Here is a 16,121-nt window from a genome sequence, read left to right as displayed (position 1 = left end):
GGGTAGATAGGGAGGCCCCCAAAATGTTGCATGGTTCAGGAAAGTACCCTTTACCTGCAAAGCAAAGGGACTCCTACATAGCTGGCCCCCAGAATTGCCAAGGAGAATTAATTATTGTTTGTAAAACACTTTAAGATTCCCTGATGAAAGACCTTGTATAAATGCAAATTATTATTATTGTCATTAAAAGTGCTAGACGTCTGGCCTACTGGCTAATGGCCTGGCAGAGCTCTGAGCAGAAACGAAAGCCAACTTCAGGCAGAAAGTTTGTTCTGGTTGTTCCAGAGCAATAGCAGGAAGAAGGAGCCAGCGGAGGAGGGCTTGGCCCCCGACTGTGAAGTGAAGCCATCCAACTCCCACCCAGGGTGAGCAGGCAGCAGTCTGACTGGAAGTCCAGGGCCTGTGTGTCCCCTGAGGGCCAGGCCTTACTCAGATTCATCCCTTGCCCCCTGCAGAAACCAGCCCTTGTCTAGCTCAGGAGCTCGGTCGGCATGAACGAGTGATTGTCTGGTTGTCTGCTGGTCTGAAGGATGGATGCTGGCCTCCATACTTGGGGTCCTAAGTCAGACCCAGAGACAAAAGGGAGATAGATAGAAACCTCTTGCCATGCCTTTGATGGTGCTTATTAAGGAGGGAACCCCTTTAGCAAAGCACAGGGAGAGGTCATTTATTAAATTACTGCTTCCACTAAAGAAACTGTCTCTGGCTAAAGTGGTTAAATTGATCCCAAAGCAATAATATTAATAATGGATAATGGTACAGTCGGCTCTCCATGTCTCGTGAGTTCCACATCAGGACAATATTTCAAAAATATTCAAAGAAAAAAAAATATTCAAAGAAAAATATTCCAAAAAGTTCCAAAAAGCAAAGTTTGAATTTGCCAAACACAGCAGCTATGTACAGAGCATTTACATTGTATTTACAACTATTTACATAGTATTTACGTTGTATTAGGTATTTAAGTAATCTAGAGATGATTTAAAGTGTACGGGAGATGTGCACAGGTCATATGCAAGTACAGTCGGATCTCCGTATCTGCATGTTCCATATCCACGGATTCAACCAACGGAGGATCAAAAACCAGAGTTGTTTGAATCCAAGGCTGCAGAATCCAAAGATATGGAGGGCCAGCTACTATGCCATCTCTTTTTAATATGAATTTATTTATTTTATTTATTTATTTTTGGCTGCGTTGGGTCTTCGTTGCCATGCACGGGCTTTCTCTAGTTGCGGCGAGAGGGCGCTACTCTTCATTGCGGTGCGGGGTTTCTCATTGCAGTGGCTTATCTTTGTTGTGGAGCACGGGCTTTAGGCGCACGGGCTTCAGTAGTTGTGGTACGTGGGCTCAGTAGTCGTGGCACACGGGCTCAGTAGTTGTGGCTGGCAGGCTCTAGAGCGCAGGTTCAGCACAGGTTTAGTTGCCCCATGACATGTGGGATCTTCCTGGACCAGGGCTCGAACCCGTGTCCCCTGCATTGACAGGCGGATTCTTAGCCACTGCGCCACCAGGGAAGCCCTACTATGCCATTTTATATAAGGGACTTGAGCATACTTTTTTTTTTTTTTTTTTTTTTTGTGGTACGTGGGCCTCTCACTGTTGTGGCCTCTCCCGTTACGGAGCACAGGCTCCGGACGCACAGGCTCAGCGGCCATGGCTCAAGGGCCCAGCCGCTCCGCGGCATGTGGGATCTTCCCGGACCAGGGCACGAACCCGTGTCCCCTGCATCGGCAGGCGGACTCTCAACCACTATGCCACCAGGGAAGCCCGAGCATCCTTGAATTTTGGTATCCGCGAGGGTCCTGGAACCAGTCTCCTGCGAATACCAGGGGATGACTGTACGTTAGACCTGGAAGTAAGCTCAGAAGCCATCCCCTCACTTTACAGATGAGGCATTTGGGGTACAGAGAGGTGAAGTGGCTCATCCAAGGTCACATAGCAGGTGAGAAGCAGAGCCAGGATCACAACTCAAGCTTGATTATGTCAGGGTAATGATGCCTCCCATTTTATAGTACTTTACGGACGTGGTACTTCTCCACAACCCTGGAGAGTTTTAAGATGACAGATGACTTTACTGTTAAAGGAACCTTCCGGGTATCCTTTGCTCTTCTGGGGCTCGTTATTTAGAGAACATTTATGGTGCCTCCCATGTGCACTTGTTTGAATGGCACGTGCCCTTCTTTTCCTTCTCCCAGACATTCAGACTAGGCCTTGTTCTTCTGTAGGGTGCATTAATACTTCCAGGAACCAGGTGGACAAGTGAGAGGGAGGTCAAGTTCATCGCTTTCATGCCTTGTTATCACAGTCATAATTCTACTGAAAAGTCACCCAATGCAGGTCCCTAAATGAGAGCTAAAGATACCAGTCACCACCTCTGGACACACAGACCTACAAGAGGGCCATTTAGGGGGGTTTGTAAGAACAAACGTAGGTGTAATGGGAGTTGGCAGTAAGGAGCCCTCAACATTCATTACTGGGCCATTGGCAATTCCAGTTTTACGGAGTTTTTTTGTTTTTGTTTTTTAAAAACATAAGCACCTTTCTTCTTTAAATTAATTTATTTATTTTTATTTTTGGCTGCGTTGAGTCTTCATTGCTCTGCACGGGCTTTCTCTAGTTGTGGCGAGCAGGGGCTACTCTTCTTTGTGGTGCGCAGGCTTCTCATTGCGGTGGCTTCTCTTGTTGCAGAGCACGGGCTCTAGGCGAGCGGGCTTCAGTAGTTGTGGCTCGCGGCTCTAGAGCGCAGGCTCAGTAGTTGTGGCACACGGACTTAGTTGCTCTGCAGCATGTGGGATCTCACAGGACCAGGGCTCGAACCCATGTCTCCTGCATTGGCAGGCGGATTCTTAAACAATGCACCACCAGGGAAGTCCAATTTTACGGAGTTTTAATGAGGGAGAATGAGATATGCCTAAAATGATGTTTGGGAGGGGGAGGATCACCAAATCAAAGAAATTTAGAAATCACCGCTCCCATGCCTTCATTGTGTGAATGAGGAAACGGAGGAGTGATTCAGTGTCACACAGCACATCCCGAGGGGGAGGCCTGGTCTCTGCGCTCAGCTGCCAGCGCCTTTTCCACTGGAAATCATGGCGTTGTGGAAAGAATGTGCTCTTTGGAGTCAAGCAGCTCTGGAATCATAAACAGCATTGCCACCTATTAGCTGTGTGATCTTAGAAAAGTTACTTTGCATCTCTGAATTGTAGATTTCTCATTGGCAAAAATAAAGATATAGGTGTCCCCCACTTTTTGAAAGTTCGCTTTATGCCACTTTGCTTTTTCTTTTTTGCGGTACGCGGGCCTCTCACTGTTGTGGCCTCTCCCGTTGCGGAGCACAGGCTCGGGACGTGCAGGGTCAGCGGCCATGGCTCACGGGCCCAGCCGCTCCGCAGCATGTGGGATCCTCCCGGACCGGGGCACGAACCTGCGTCCCCTGCATCGGCAGGCGGACTCTCAACCACTGCACCACCAGGGAAGCCCCACTTTGCTTTTACAAAAGACCTACATTAGTACCTGTTTTCAGTAACTAAAAGACATCCAAAGAGGATTTTCACTTTTATCAAAAAAGGCGAAAAGCAAAAATAGCATTCAGCGTTTGTTTTGTGGCAAACCCTTGTAGAGGCAGAGCGCACCCCGAGCAGCCAGAGTGGTGCCGCCAAGCTCCTTCCCCAGGAACCACACTCGGTATCTCAGCATCAGGCCACCATAGCTTTGAACTGTGTCTGCGAGCATCTTGCTTTGTCTCATTTTATTTTTGCATCCGTTAGCAAGATGTGTCCTAAGTTCATTGCTTCTTCGCTTTATGCCATTTCGAAAGGTTTCATAGGAATGCTCCACTTTCAGATGGTGGGGGGAACCTGTACTAATACCTGCGTGGTAGTAGTCCCATTAGGAGGAGTAAACGTAAAATAGTATAGATGAAAACAAATAGCGTGAAGTCTAGCATGTAGTAAGCACCTCCCTTCCTTTATACTCCTGGCTTCCAGACTTTTTTACCACAATCCACAGGAAGACATTTATTTTACATCCACAAAAGTTTCACACACAAAAAATTCTACTTGCCACATGTGATGTACTCTGATTTTGATTTCATTTTATTTTAATGCTGGTCAGGACCCACTAGGTTGATTTCACAACCCACTAATGGATTACACCTATCGTTTGAACAAGCCTGTTTCATACCATGTGTGGATATCATTTATCCACATTGTATGTATGTCCTTCCTTTCCTTCCAGGCCTTTCCCCCCTCCCGCCCTCTTTGTAACTGGCACACGGCCACACAGCTAGCTGTTGCCAGCACGTGCCGGGCCCTGTGCTCGTGCAGGGTGGAATGAGCCCTGCGGGCCTGCAGGGCAAGTGAGCTCTGCTTCTGCGCCCCTCCCCATCTTTGCCATGAACCTCAGCATGGTTGAGAGGACCCGTAGGGCCCTCCACCTGCAGAAGTTCTGCCTCCTGCCAGCCTGCTGTGGAACTTGCCCACACTCCCAGCCCAGGAGCCCACCTGAAGTTCCCATTAAGGCCATTGCACCCCAGCAGGGAGGGTAGGCTGCGGGTGTCCTCTCCCATCCAGTAGTTTCTTCTTTGGGAATTGCTGCTTTTCCATCTGGAAGCCCAGAGAGCCAGGCGTCTGGGAATATCATTTCAGTTGCTGGGCGGGGGGATTAGACTGAAGAGGGACCATGGCCGTCCTTGCTGCCCCTCCCCCAGATCTTCAGGGGGTATCTGTGAGCACCCAGCTAGGAGGGCGAACACCCAGAGTGTGGGCGTGACCAGGGGGTGGGCTCAAAAGGCAGCAGGCAGGGGCTTGAGCCGCACCGGGAGACAGAGCTTCGGCCTCTAGATGCTGAGAGTCTGTTGGGAGAAACCCAGTTTACAACCAGGCGAGCATTACTTAAAAGCCCCAGAGAGACTCTCTGGGGGGGAAGAAGATTGTTTCGTGCTCCAAAGAGCTGATCTCCTAAGCGTTCTCGAAGCCCTTTGGGGGTCCGGCACTGTCCTGTGCAGGCCGATGCCTGGCGATGCTGAGTGGAAGCCTGGAGGCACCATCCCCGCTGGGGCATGACCAGGCCCCGCACTACGCATGGTCAGCTCGCCTGGGACCCCGAGCACTTCCTCTTTGAGGGCCATCCTTTGGTTTTTCCCCTGTTGCTGATTAAGGGGAGGAGGGTAATCTGTGATTTTGACGGTGACTCACCGCCATCAGACAGGCGGCGGCTTCTCCCCAGCAGTCCAGCACAGGTGAGCTGCGTGAGTAGGCGATCCCAGCACCCTCCACAGGCATCTGCATGGCCACCAGCAGAGCCAGGGCTGAGCTCCCACCTGTGCGGCCCTGGGCAGAGCCAGCAGAGAACATGAGATGCCCGTTGCCAAGGCACCTGCCATCCAAGGCACACCAGGCAGGCGCAGATGGTGAGACAAGGTGGACAAAGGGTGGTGGCTCTGCTCTGGGGTCCCAGGCCTCAGGCAGCACCATATTCCTTAGCCCCACCTACCCACTCTCTGCCCTAGCCTTAGCCCAGCCAGGTGCACTGCATCATCTCAGCTGACACACACCCCCGGAGGAGAGGGGGGCCGGCCTTTCTCAGTGGCCACGCTGCTGCCCCCTCCTCCCAGCTTCTCATCAAGCAGGTTCACGATGGAAAGAGCATCAGCCTGAGAGTAAAGAGATAGGGAGGGTGGGCTCAGATTCTGCCTACTAGCTCTGGGGCCTTAGGGCAGCCCCTTGGGACAGCCATGCATTCATTCATTCATTCCTGCTGTCAGGCCCTAAGGAAGGTGAGCACCATGGGGCACTAAGGGTAAACCACCACCAAATTCTGCCCCTAAGGGGCTTCCAGAGAAGAGCTAGGCCATGTGAGAGGGACCATCAACTTCTCCAGCCCTTAGTTTTCCCTTCCCTGTAATGATCGGACTATATGGCCGCTAAGGTTTCTTTCTGTTGTAAAATTTTATAATTCTAAAGTACATCTTTAAATAAGCCAAGCTTTCACAGTCGTTTGAGAAATGTTTGTTGAATTGCTGTGCGTCGGGCTCTAGACTTGAAGCTGGGCTGCAGAGATGTCTGAATATGAGCAGCGGGGCTTGCCGTGAAGGAGCCTCTAGTGGGACGTCGGGGGATGGCTGGACTGTGACAGACGCTTGCAGACAGAGCTGGGAGCCCAGGGGAGGAAGGCAGCCCTGCGGCTGGGGCAGCCCACGAGGAATGCCCTGCCCCTCCCTCTCATTTGGCCAGTTGGCCCACGTGGCCTCCTCCCCTCAGACACTGCAGCAGGGGGCGCCCGGGGAGCAGAGGCGACTACAGCCCCCCACCCCGACCCCTGAGCAAGGCCTGGCCCTGCAGTTGCAGAAGCTGGCTGCGCGCTGCTCAAGCCCCAGAGGAACTGGCCCGGCTCCAGGAGGCCTCCTCGGAGAGTCTCAGAAGGAGGAAGAACCACTAGGTAATTGTGAGCATTCAGTGCGCGTTGACAAATACCCTGTGACTGAGAAGGAGCCAGATTTCATCCCAATACTTTGATGTCTAGAAATGGATCCCAGTTGAGTGTTTGTTGAAGTCCTCCTAAAACAGCATTTCATTTAATTCAACACATACTGAGACTACGGTCTCAGCCTTCTCACGGGCGAGGAGCCTGAGCTGTGTAAGACAGAGTCTAACATCTCAAACTCAAGGCGGACCATGGCTGGGCCTGAGGTTGGAGGCCACTGTGCCACGGAACCCAGCAGAGGGGAGATTGATTCCAGCCGAGGGCGAGGGCCTCTGCCCGAAGCTGTGAGCGTGTGATACTGTGTTCTCGGTATGATGTCAAGCCTTTGCATCTCAAGTGTGTTAGTTTCCTCGTTTTGCGATCTTGGACCCCCTAAAAATGAACCAGGCCTGCTCAAGGGTTGGCACATTTAGGGAGACCGTGTACATGAACCAGTTACAACCACTTGTTTGTTCCTAAAGCCCATACCAGCAGCCAGGCTGACATCGCTCAGGGCACAGCTACAAAATAAGGTCCCATCGTGCCGGGCACTTGCTTACCAAGGCGCCCAGAGATGGATGGGCCGTCTTCACAGTGGCCTTTGGAGGGTTTGGGGTGACAGGCATTGAGGCAGAACCGGGTCTCTCTATAGAGATTCTATTATAAGGATGACCCCTTTGCCACGGGGACAGTAACCCCAAGTGAGTCAGTATTTACAGTGGCCGTTCGGGACGATGAGGACAAGGCAAGACGACAAGGAAGATTAGCGGGACTTGTCTTACGCTGTTTACGGCACTGCTTTGATTTCAGACCACAGTCGGCTTGCTTAGGACTGATTAAAAACATGTGCCAGTTGAAGTCACAGCTGCAGAAGAAAACTGGAAAAAGAAAGGAGCCTTAGATGTTTGGGAACTTGCCTCTATTTGCAAAAATGAATTCTGACTTGATTTGTGTGTCCTTGATTTCCTGACGAGGAGGTTCGTGTCCCCGAACCTCTCCTCCCACCCCCGCGCTATCCACCGCCACCCTGGCCTGACTCAGCAAGCGTCGTAAGGCTCATCTGACGATTGCCCAGAGGAAAGCATTTGGGAATTCCAGAAAGAGGCTACTGAGTCCAGTTTGGGAAGAGAGCAATTGCCTAGGCTCCTGCCAAATACGAGGCCCCAAGTATATGAGGCTGAAGGCGGCAAGGTCACAGGGCCTCCTCCTTGAAGTGGCGCTCCCGCGGCAAGACGAGCGCCGCGGCACTGGTCTCAGGCTGTATCTCAACTAAACTCGCTCGGCGTCTGTTTTCTCACCTGCGAAATGGGACCTTGACTCCTGCCCCACGCGGCAGTGCTGTGAGTGCCACCTGTGCGATGTTTAATCTGCTTTGCGGGCTTCCTTCCTCTTTCCCCGGAGTCTCCAACCTCTTAGGGCTTTTTGTTCTCTGTTGTTGTTTTCATTTTCTTAAAGCCGCACTGATTCAATTGTTCAGATGTTGATTGCATGGATTTTTGTTCTTTTGAAAAGGTCCATTGAGTAAATCAAGACCTAGAATTCCAGCGGGAAAATCCCTTTTGGTGAGACTTGTTGGAGAAAGTTTCCTAACTGCCCTCATCTCGAGGCCTCCGAGGATCTTCCTGACAGCTCCCTGTCACCACTCTCTTTAGTGCCCCCGGAGCCCCTTCCCCAGAACACATAGATGATTGGATTTTCCAGGCATTGTTTCCCCTGACAACTTAGTTTGAGCTCCCTGACTCTGGACCTCCTCTCAGTTGGAGGACAGACATGGCCGAGAGGAACAGGCCTTCCTTCCCTCTCACCAGCTGCCCGCGGTTCCCTGCACATCTGCTCAGAGCTCTGCCGTGTTTGTGAAAAAGCATCCCAGCTAAGGCGACCACCGTCTCCCCTCACCACCATCACCTGCGGTGCCTCGGGGCCTGGGCTTGGCTGGTGCCTTCATTGAACAGGTGAAGAGTCAAGACACAAAGAGGTTAAGTGGCTTGCTCAAGGTCACGTGGGTATCTCAGAACCATTACTGGTGGCACTTAGAGATTGCCAAGTGTCCATCTTCCTGTTAGAGGTGAGGAAACTGAGGCCTAGCTCCCGATGACCCAACAAGCCAGGGCCTGGACTAGAGCCCGTGTCTTCTGCCTCATGGCTCAGTGCCCTTTTCACTTGCCCCACCGCCTCCCCTTTATAATACTTGTTGACCTGGACAGAAAACGGTCTGTCTGAGGACCGGGCCCACTTCAATACCCCCATCTGGGGTAGCCAGAGCCACATGATTCTTGAACATCCATCTAGTCCACGGCTGCGACCTCCCCCCGACCAAGCTTTTGACCAGAGCCACGCACGGGAGCACACGCAGCAGCTCAAGCAGAAGCCGGCCGGGGCACGGGTGCCTCCCGCTCGCACCACGAGCACGTCTCCAGCAGCTCCGGGCTGCATTTCAAGAGGTGCGCAGTGTCCCAACGACTTTGGCTGGGTGTCCGATCCTGAGACTGACCACCTCTATGCCTCCAGCTACCAGCTCAATACGATATGTCAGAAATGATCCAAGAAGGCCCAGGGGAAAGGATGAACCGGGAGCAAGGACCATAGGACCTCTCCATCCACACAGGGGTTTTCTCTTCTGCAGCCACAAGTTCCCTGGCTGTCCGCCTCTCCCCCTCAGACCCAGCTGGGTCCCCACGGTAACAGTTGACACCTATTGATCAACTAGTTTGCCAGGTACCAGGCCAAGTGCTTACATGGAACATCTCATTTAATCCTCGTGAGGACTATACTTTAAGGTAGGCGTCGTGGCTCACCTCTTAGAGTTGAAGAAATTAAAGCTAAACCGGTGAGTCACTTGCCCAGGTGGTACAGCCAGTAAAGGGCAGGGCCAGGCCTTGAGCCCACACTGCCTGCCCTTCACAGCCTCCAGCCTGCAAGGCCTTGGATCATCAGGCACAGCTCCCTGCCTTGAAGATGAGGGACTGGCGCCCAGAGAAGGGAAGAGACTTGCTCCTGGACCCAAGGCCCAGAAGAGTAGACCTGCTGAGCAGCCCAGCATGCTGATTCCTGGCCTCAGGGGTCTGTCTGCTCCGCCCCTGCTGCGCCTGTGAGCTGAGGCCAGGAGCCAGTCCTGCTTCCAACTCATGGACAACTTACCTGGCCTCAGCCTGGGGTCAGTTCTTTAAGTTTTATTCTGCTAGCCTGCGACTCTGGGATTGGATGGAGTTGTGATCTTATAAAACCCAGAGTGAAGGGACTTCCCTGGCGGTCAAGTGGTTAAGACTCTGTGCTCCCAGAGCAGGGGGCACGGGTTCAATCCCTGGTCGGGGAACTAAGGTCCTGCATGCCACACAGCGCAGCCGAAAAACTAAATAAAACCCAGGGCAGAGGGACTGAGCTCAGTGAAGAGGGTCAGAGCCTTATGCTGTCCTAAGGCATGTTTAGCTTGAATTTGGTCTAAAGATAATGTCTCTTCCAGTGGGAGTAGAATGAGGAGCTTGACTGACTCAAGGCCTCCCTCCCTGAGGGCCCTTTTGACCAGTTAAGGGGGGACATGAGAAGACCTTCCCCCCACCCCCTGTAACACACTTAGACTTTTAAAGCTTACCATACACTTCGTCTTTGGGTGAAAGCGTTTTTTAAAAGGTGACAGACAACTAGTGCCATTGGCAGGCAATATACTCTGGGCAGCTCTCCATCTTCTCTGATTAAAAACTGAAACAAATGAAAACAGCACTTCAAAAGAAAACCTATAAATGGATGGGAGCCAGTTGTCACTCTCCCCTTCCTCCTCGCCTCCGTGAGCTGACTTGGTGAGGATCCGCGTTGAGAAGCACTCACGACAACAGCTGGTGGCATCATGCCTTTAAATAGCCCTTCTCCGCACTGCTTCCCCCGGGCGTCACACCCTTTGCCCTGGCAGGGAAAGCCCAGGACACAACAGGAAACTTCAGAACTTTCTGAAGAAGGAGAGAGCTTGCTGCAAAGCTTGCTCCCTCTCGCCAAGACCTTTCGGTCTAAGGAGCTTGCACTGGTGTGGCCCCTCCCCCAGAAGTTTCCAAGGAAAAACTGAGCTGATGAGATTTGCCCAGTATGAGGCCGGGCCTGAGGAGGGAGAGCAGGGCAGAGATGCCCCTGCCCCCGTGCCCAGGGCCCGTTCCAGCAGCAGCCAGCACCACTCCCTCATTGGGCACCTATCTTGGAGCCAACAGCCTGTACCCCTGGTGTCCTCCCCTGTGACTTGGGACAGGGACGCCACCCTGCCCAGTGGTGCTGGGGTACGTCACACTCCACAGTGTCCTTCAGGCAGTTACGCAGATGCAGCGGAGACGGGCAGCGGCCTGTCAACATCTGACCCTCTGCAGAAGGGCCGCCAGGCTCCCCTCCAGCAAACACAGATACCGCTGGGGAAATAGCAGCAGGTGAAACACGGGGAAGGAACGAATGGCCCTCACATCCGAGTGGCGGCAGCCAGTTGACAAGGTTCCTTCCCGCACGTCTTGTGTGTGAGCGTCGCATCAGGGTGGGCTTGTTGCCCCTCCTCACTGTGGGGAAACAAAGCTCAGGGCTTCTCTCGCCCAGCCAGCCTCACCCTAGGTCGGGGGCCCCTTCTGCCTCAACACAGTCCCCCTTCCCATAAGGACGATCGTGGGCAAGGGGTTTGAGGTCCTAAGTCTCAGAGAAGGTGGTGGTCTGGCTGGGTCAGGATGCAGATGGAGGAAGGTGTTTATCCTTCTCACTAACCGTCGGCATAGGTTGAAGTTTGAGAATGGACGACAGTTTATAGTTTTCTTCCTCAGAAGCTGAACGTTGCATTCGCCTGCATTGTGGGGTTGCTGTCTCTCACTTTCCTCGACAGCGTGCAAGGGATGTGCTTTAACTGCTCTTGCAAACCTGGTGGCCGTCGGTAGTGACCTTAATTACAGCCATGAAGTCCACACTGGGCCCTCTGTATGGGCAGGCCTGTGGGGTCACAGAGAAGGGGACATGGCCCCTGCTTTCCAGGTCTGGCAGGGCAGCCCGGCCAGCAAGCCGTGTGCACACGTGACACGTGCCCCAGCAGAAGCACAGAGAGCATCTGCAAGCAGGGAGAGGACCTTCTGGTGACCAGGGAAGCCTTGATGGGGGCAAGGGCGTTTGGCCTGAGCGTGACTAAAGCCTCGAGGTGGAAATGGCACGTGTGAGGAAGAGCAGGTGGCCACACTGGAGGGGACGGGAGTGCGGGCCGGCATCCTGGACCGTGTGTGGGCTTCAAGGGGCTTGCGGCGTCCCCCGACTGCATGTGACATCACAGTGAGGAGACTTACCTGCAGTTTTTCTGGGAGAGCATCCTTAGCTTTCTTAGCTTCTCAAAGGTCGGGGGAGGCACGATCCCAAAAATGTAACCGAGGAAAAGTGCAAATAGTAAAAATCATGGCATGCCAGGCTGCGAGTTTGGGCAGATGAAGGGTCTCGGTTGGGGTAGTGACAGACACCCACATTCAAAGAGAATTGATTTAGTTGCAACAGAAAAGCAAAGTAAGCCTTTTTTTTTTTTTTTTTTTTTTGTGGTACGCGGGCCTCTCACTGTTGTGGCCTCGCCCGTTACGGAGCACAGGCTCCGGACGCGCAGGCTCAGCGGCCATGGCTCACGGGCCCAGCTGCTCCGCGGCATGTGGGATCTTCCCGGACCGGGGCACGAACCCGTGTCCCCTGCTTCAGCAGGCGGACTCTCAACCACTGTGCCACCAGGGAAGCCCGCAAAGTAAGCCTTTTGTCCCGGGGAGAAACAGCAGTTTTGTGAAAGGTAACGAGAGGGAGCCCAGGTGTTGGGACACAGGGGAGGAAGAGGAAGAAACTTCAGGATGACTTCACCTCAGGGGTTTAGGGAGAAGTGGAAACTGAGGGTTCTGTTACAGAAGTACCAGGGAGCCGAAGCACTTTCAAATGAGTAATGTTGATGAAAAAGTACATTTGGAACACACTGGCTTGAGTTATAGAGAGACGCCCAGGTCACAATGTCCTGGAGGTGGTTGGAAATGTGGGCCTGGAAGTTTGGGAGATAAATAAGGGCTGGAGACCCAGATTTGGGGTGGGGGGAGGGGCAGAGTCTCTGCTGAGGGTGTTTCGAGCCTGAGAGGACGCGAGGGGAGTGGCGAGCAGGACAGGAAGAGTAGCCAACTCGATTTCTATGGGAGTGGGGAAGGCGGGAGGGAGAGGAAGAGGGACGGAGCGGGTCTAGATGTGTAATGTCCCAGGGACAGAGAGCTTCCAGACACGGGGGCCCAGGCATGAATGTGGCAGAGAGGCTGCAGAGACTGGGACTGAAAAACTTCAGCAAAGCACGAAAATTTGAAAGAGGGTTTCCGGTGACTTGGCATTAGGAGAGGGGATCAGGCAGGTGTCATCAATGGCTGCTCTTAGCGGCGACTTAGTGGCGACCCCGGGGCTGCTGAGTTGTGTGGGGCTCTTCGCCCGACGCTGAACCACCCATGTGACGCTGAACCGCTGACAATGAACCACCCTTTTGAGTTTCGTGACTGCTGAGCAGTCCTCTGCTCTCTTCTCACAGACGGGTTTCGCCTTGTTGCCTCTCGCAGCTTCAGCAGGTCTGCCCTCTGCCTTTAAGTTAGCTCCCCGACTCCTAATGTGGGCCTTCTGACCTCCTGGGAGCCTGGAGCGCCAAGCTTATGAGAACCATGTCCTAAATAACATAGACGTGGGTGAGGTACCGAGGCCTTTGTGGTACTGATGGTGACAGGTGTCTTGGTGGCCCTTCCTAGCTCAAGTCACAGGTCCAGGTGAGCCACTTCTGGATAAGTCCGGTATGACTGCTCTGATCTCACGGGCATCAGGGGTGCGGGAGGGAAGCCTGGCAGGCACACGCGGTGCCCACCGCAACCTCTGCGGCTTCCTCTCCCTCTGCTTTCTACCGCACCCTTTCTCTTCCGGAAGAGTGTTTAGTTCCCAGCTCCTGCCAAGCCCTCCCGTGCCCCCAGGCCTCTGCTCCTGCTGTGTCTTTCGCCTCGAACACCTGTAAAATGGCTACTTCACCGCCTCCTTCACTGGTGGCCCAAGGCTGGTGCCTCATGGCATTGCCGTAAACGCCCTCACCACCGCAGTTGGTATCTCTCGTGTGTCTGCTCCTTCTCTAAACTGAGATCACCTGCATGATAGGTGACACATCTGGGTCATCTCACAACCCTTGGCACCTAAGGCAGTGCCTGGCACGGTCAGTGTGGCATGTGCCCCTCTCCTGCCGTTTGACAGAGAGCCTGCTTCTCCAGATTCGAACCTGGTTGCGGAAAAGCCTAACGGTCTGCCCCAGACCCTGTCACTCGTCTGTGGCTGACCAGGGAACGTTCTCCTGACACCCAGCCTGGCTTTCTTGCCAGTAGATCGAACTACAAATACGTCTGCCAACGAATGGAGGCCGTGGATCCCTTAGAAATCCCTCTTATTAGACCCTCTCTGTCTCTGTGAAGTCAGAGATCCACCTGAGTAAAAGTGCAACCTTGCTGATATTTCAGATCACGAAAGCGACCGGGTGGTTGGCTTGTAGCTTGGACCCTTGGCTTTGACCTGGGGCAGGGCAGACGGAACCCGAATCCTGATGTCTAATAGGAATTGGCAGCCAGGAAGATCCGGGTACAGGCCCTTTAAATATCCATGAGAGATAGCACGGTAGTGAACTGTATGGACCTCCCTTGGAAAAATCCAGAGGGCTTTGCATCAGCAGGGAAGGAAAATCCAATCCAAGATGCATGAACAATAAATAACAACTGTTCCGAGTTAGGTTGAAAGCTCTGAGTTGCACTTTTTTTTTTTTCAAGATGTTTGTGCTAACCACAATTTTTTTTCTCCCCCTTTCCCACCAGGGCTTATTTCAAAACCTTTGTCCCTCAGTTCCAGGAGGCAGCGTTTGCCAATGGAAAGCTCTAGGAAACACCAGTCTTGAGAGGTGGCCAGCCAGGCTGCTCTGTCCACATGCGTGTCAGCACATATGGCCGCTTCCTGGAAGCCATTGGAATGTCTTCACGGCAGCATTTCACTCACACAGCAGCTTTGCGCCCCGACTGGAACCCACACTTGAGCTGGCTGGCGGGCACCTGGGTCCCAGAGCCCCCCACCTCTGGTTGCCCCCTCTTTGTTTCCTTCAGTATACTTCTTAGTTGGAAGAAATAAAGTCACAAATCAGGATGCTGTTACTTTTCCAGGGAACGTAAGACATCATAAATGCACACACCCTGATTCCAAAGCCTTTGTCTTTGAGACCTCTTTTAAGTTTTCAGATAGCTTTTTCCTTTCCCCCTGGAACTAGCGCCTTGTGCGTGTGTGTTTCACACCCAACCTTTCCCATTTGGACAGTCCCTCACTGGAAAGGTGCTGCCCGAATGAGTCTGACCAACTGGCAAGGTTTCAGCCACCTACCCAGCTGGGCCCTAGGCCAGCGCTCGGGAACAATTGGGAGCCAGCGTCAAACGCCGCTCCCCCACCCATCTCCAGGCCCCCGTGTCTGTGCCGTGTACAAAGCCCATCCCGACCCAGGAGGCAGTCGCTGAAGGTTGCTGAATGCATCAAGGAACCCATCCCTCTCTCCATCCCTCCTCCCGAGGCTGAGGGGAGAGTTGTTTGGGCTGACGAAGCACTGTGCGAATTATACCTGGGAGACACAGGTTGGGTCCCGTGGGTGACCCCTGCGCTCAGGCCTGCCAGCTCCGCAGCCGTCCGGGAACGGAGCGGGGGAAGGTGCCCCGAGCAAGCTCCATCGTCCCTAAGTGTACGGATTATCAGGGCCAGGCGGGGTTTCAGGAGTCACCTTGTTTCCACGCCCAGCCCCTCTCCCCTGCTGCTCCCTTCAGCGTCAGAGGCGAGAACTAAGGCCCACAAGCTAAAGAAACTCTCCCAGCAAATTAGGGCAAACCTGGGAGTCGGGAGCCGTCACACGACTTCCCTCAACTTACACCCAGGCTGGCCACAGCCAACTTGCCCGCTTGACAAGGTCTAGTTTAGCTTAGCGGCGTCCCACCCTGAGGGCTTTCGACACAGGGAAGTGGGACCTCGGCACGGAGGCGAGAGAAACCAGCAGGCTGAGTGGCCTGTGCTCTTACTTCAGCCCACCTGCCTCTCTCCCGCTGTAGGGCCCGCACAGGTGGAACCCAGCCTCTCACTCTTCCCTCAGCTCCTCTTGTGGTTGGTGGAGCTCAGTTTCACCGCGTCAGCCTGAAAGGGAGCCAGCTCGGGGCCCTTTTGGGGGCCAGTGAGGGAACCTCTCCATCCTGTATTCTCCAGCACCCAGGAATGTTCTCAGGAGGTGAGAGAACAGGTAGAACAGACCTCCCAGCTTGGCTTCCAGCCGAAGGGCTGCCCAACTCTGGGATCTTTCACTGCCTGAGTACTTTGCCTTGAAACCTTGGGAATTCCCATGACAGAGAGCAGTCCAGAGTCGTGCGTCGGCGCCGTAGCTTTGCCGTCAGCCGGCGGTGTGACCCTGAGTAAGTCACTTCTCCGTGTAGTCAGAACCACCCAGCGAGCTTTCTAAAAAGCTGCTTCTCAGGGTCCCGCTGCCGGCCCGCTGAATCATATCTCATTAGCTGGGGCTTGGGCGTCCGGATTTTGATAAAACTCCCCAGGTGATTCTGTTGAGCACGTGGTCACAACCATGCTGGAGTCTCTTCTGACCCTGGCCAGCTGCCTACCC

The 16,121-nt window shown here is 53.6% G+C and overlaps 1 protein-coding gene across 3 annotated transcripts in view; it reads left to right on the top strand.

Annotated features, from left to right (window-relative positions):
* Positions 1–14,672, top strand: part of BABAM2 (BRISC and BRCA1 A complex member 2) — a 444,366-nt gene extending 429,694 nt beyond the window's left edge. For all 3 annotated transcript variants that reach the window (XM_060026897.1, XM_060026895.1, XM_060026898.1), the window contains exon 12: positions 14,299–14,672. In XM_060026897.1, the coding sequence (XP_059882880.1) occupies positions 14,299–14,362 (64 nt within the window). In that variant the 3' untranslated portion in view covers positions 14,363–14,672. The remainder of the gene's footprint in view (positions 1–14,298) is intronic.
* Positions 14,673–16,121: the final 1,449 nt, after the last annotated feature.

Source organism: Delphinus delphis, chromosome 12 (assembly GCF_949987515.2).
Source record: "Delphinus delphis chromosome 12, mDelDel1.2, whole genome shotgun sequence".
NCBI lineage: Eukaryota > Metazoa > Chordata > Mammalia > Artiodactyla > Delphinidae > Delphinus > Delphinus delphis.
Note: the sequence above shows the minus strand (reverse complement) of the source record. Positions and strands in the feature narration are given on the sequence as shown.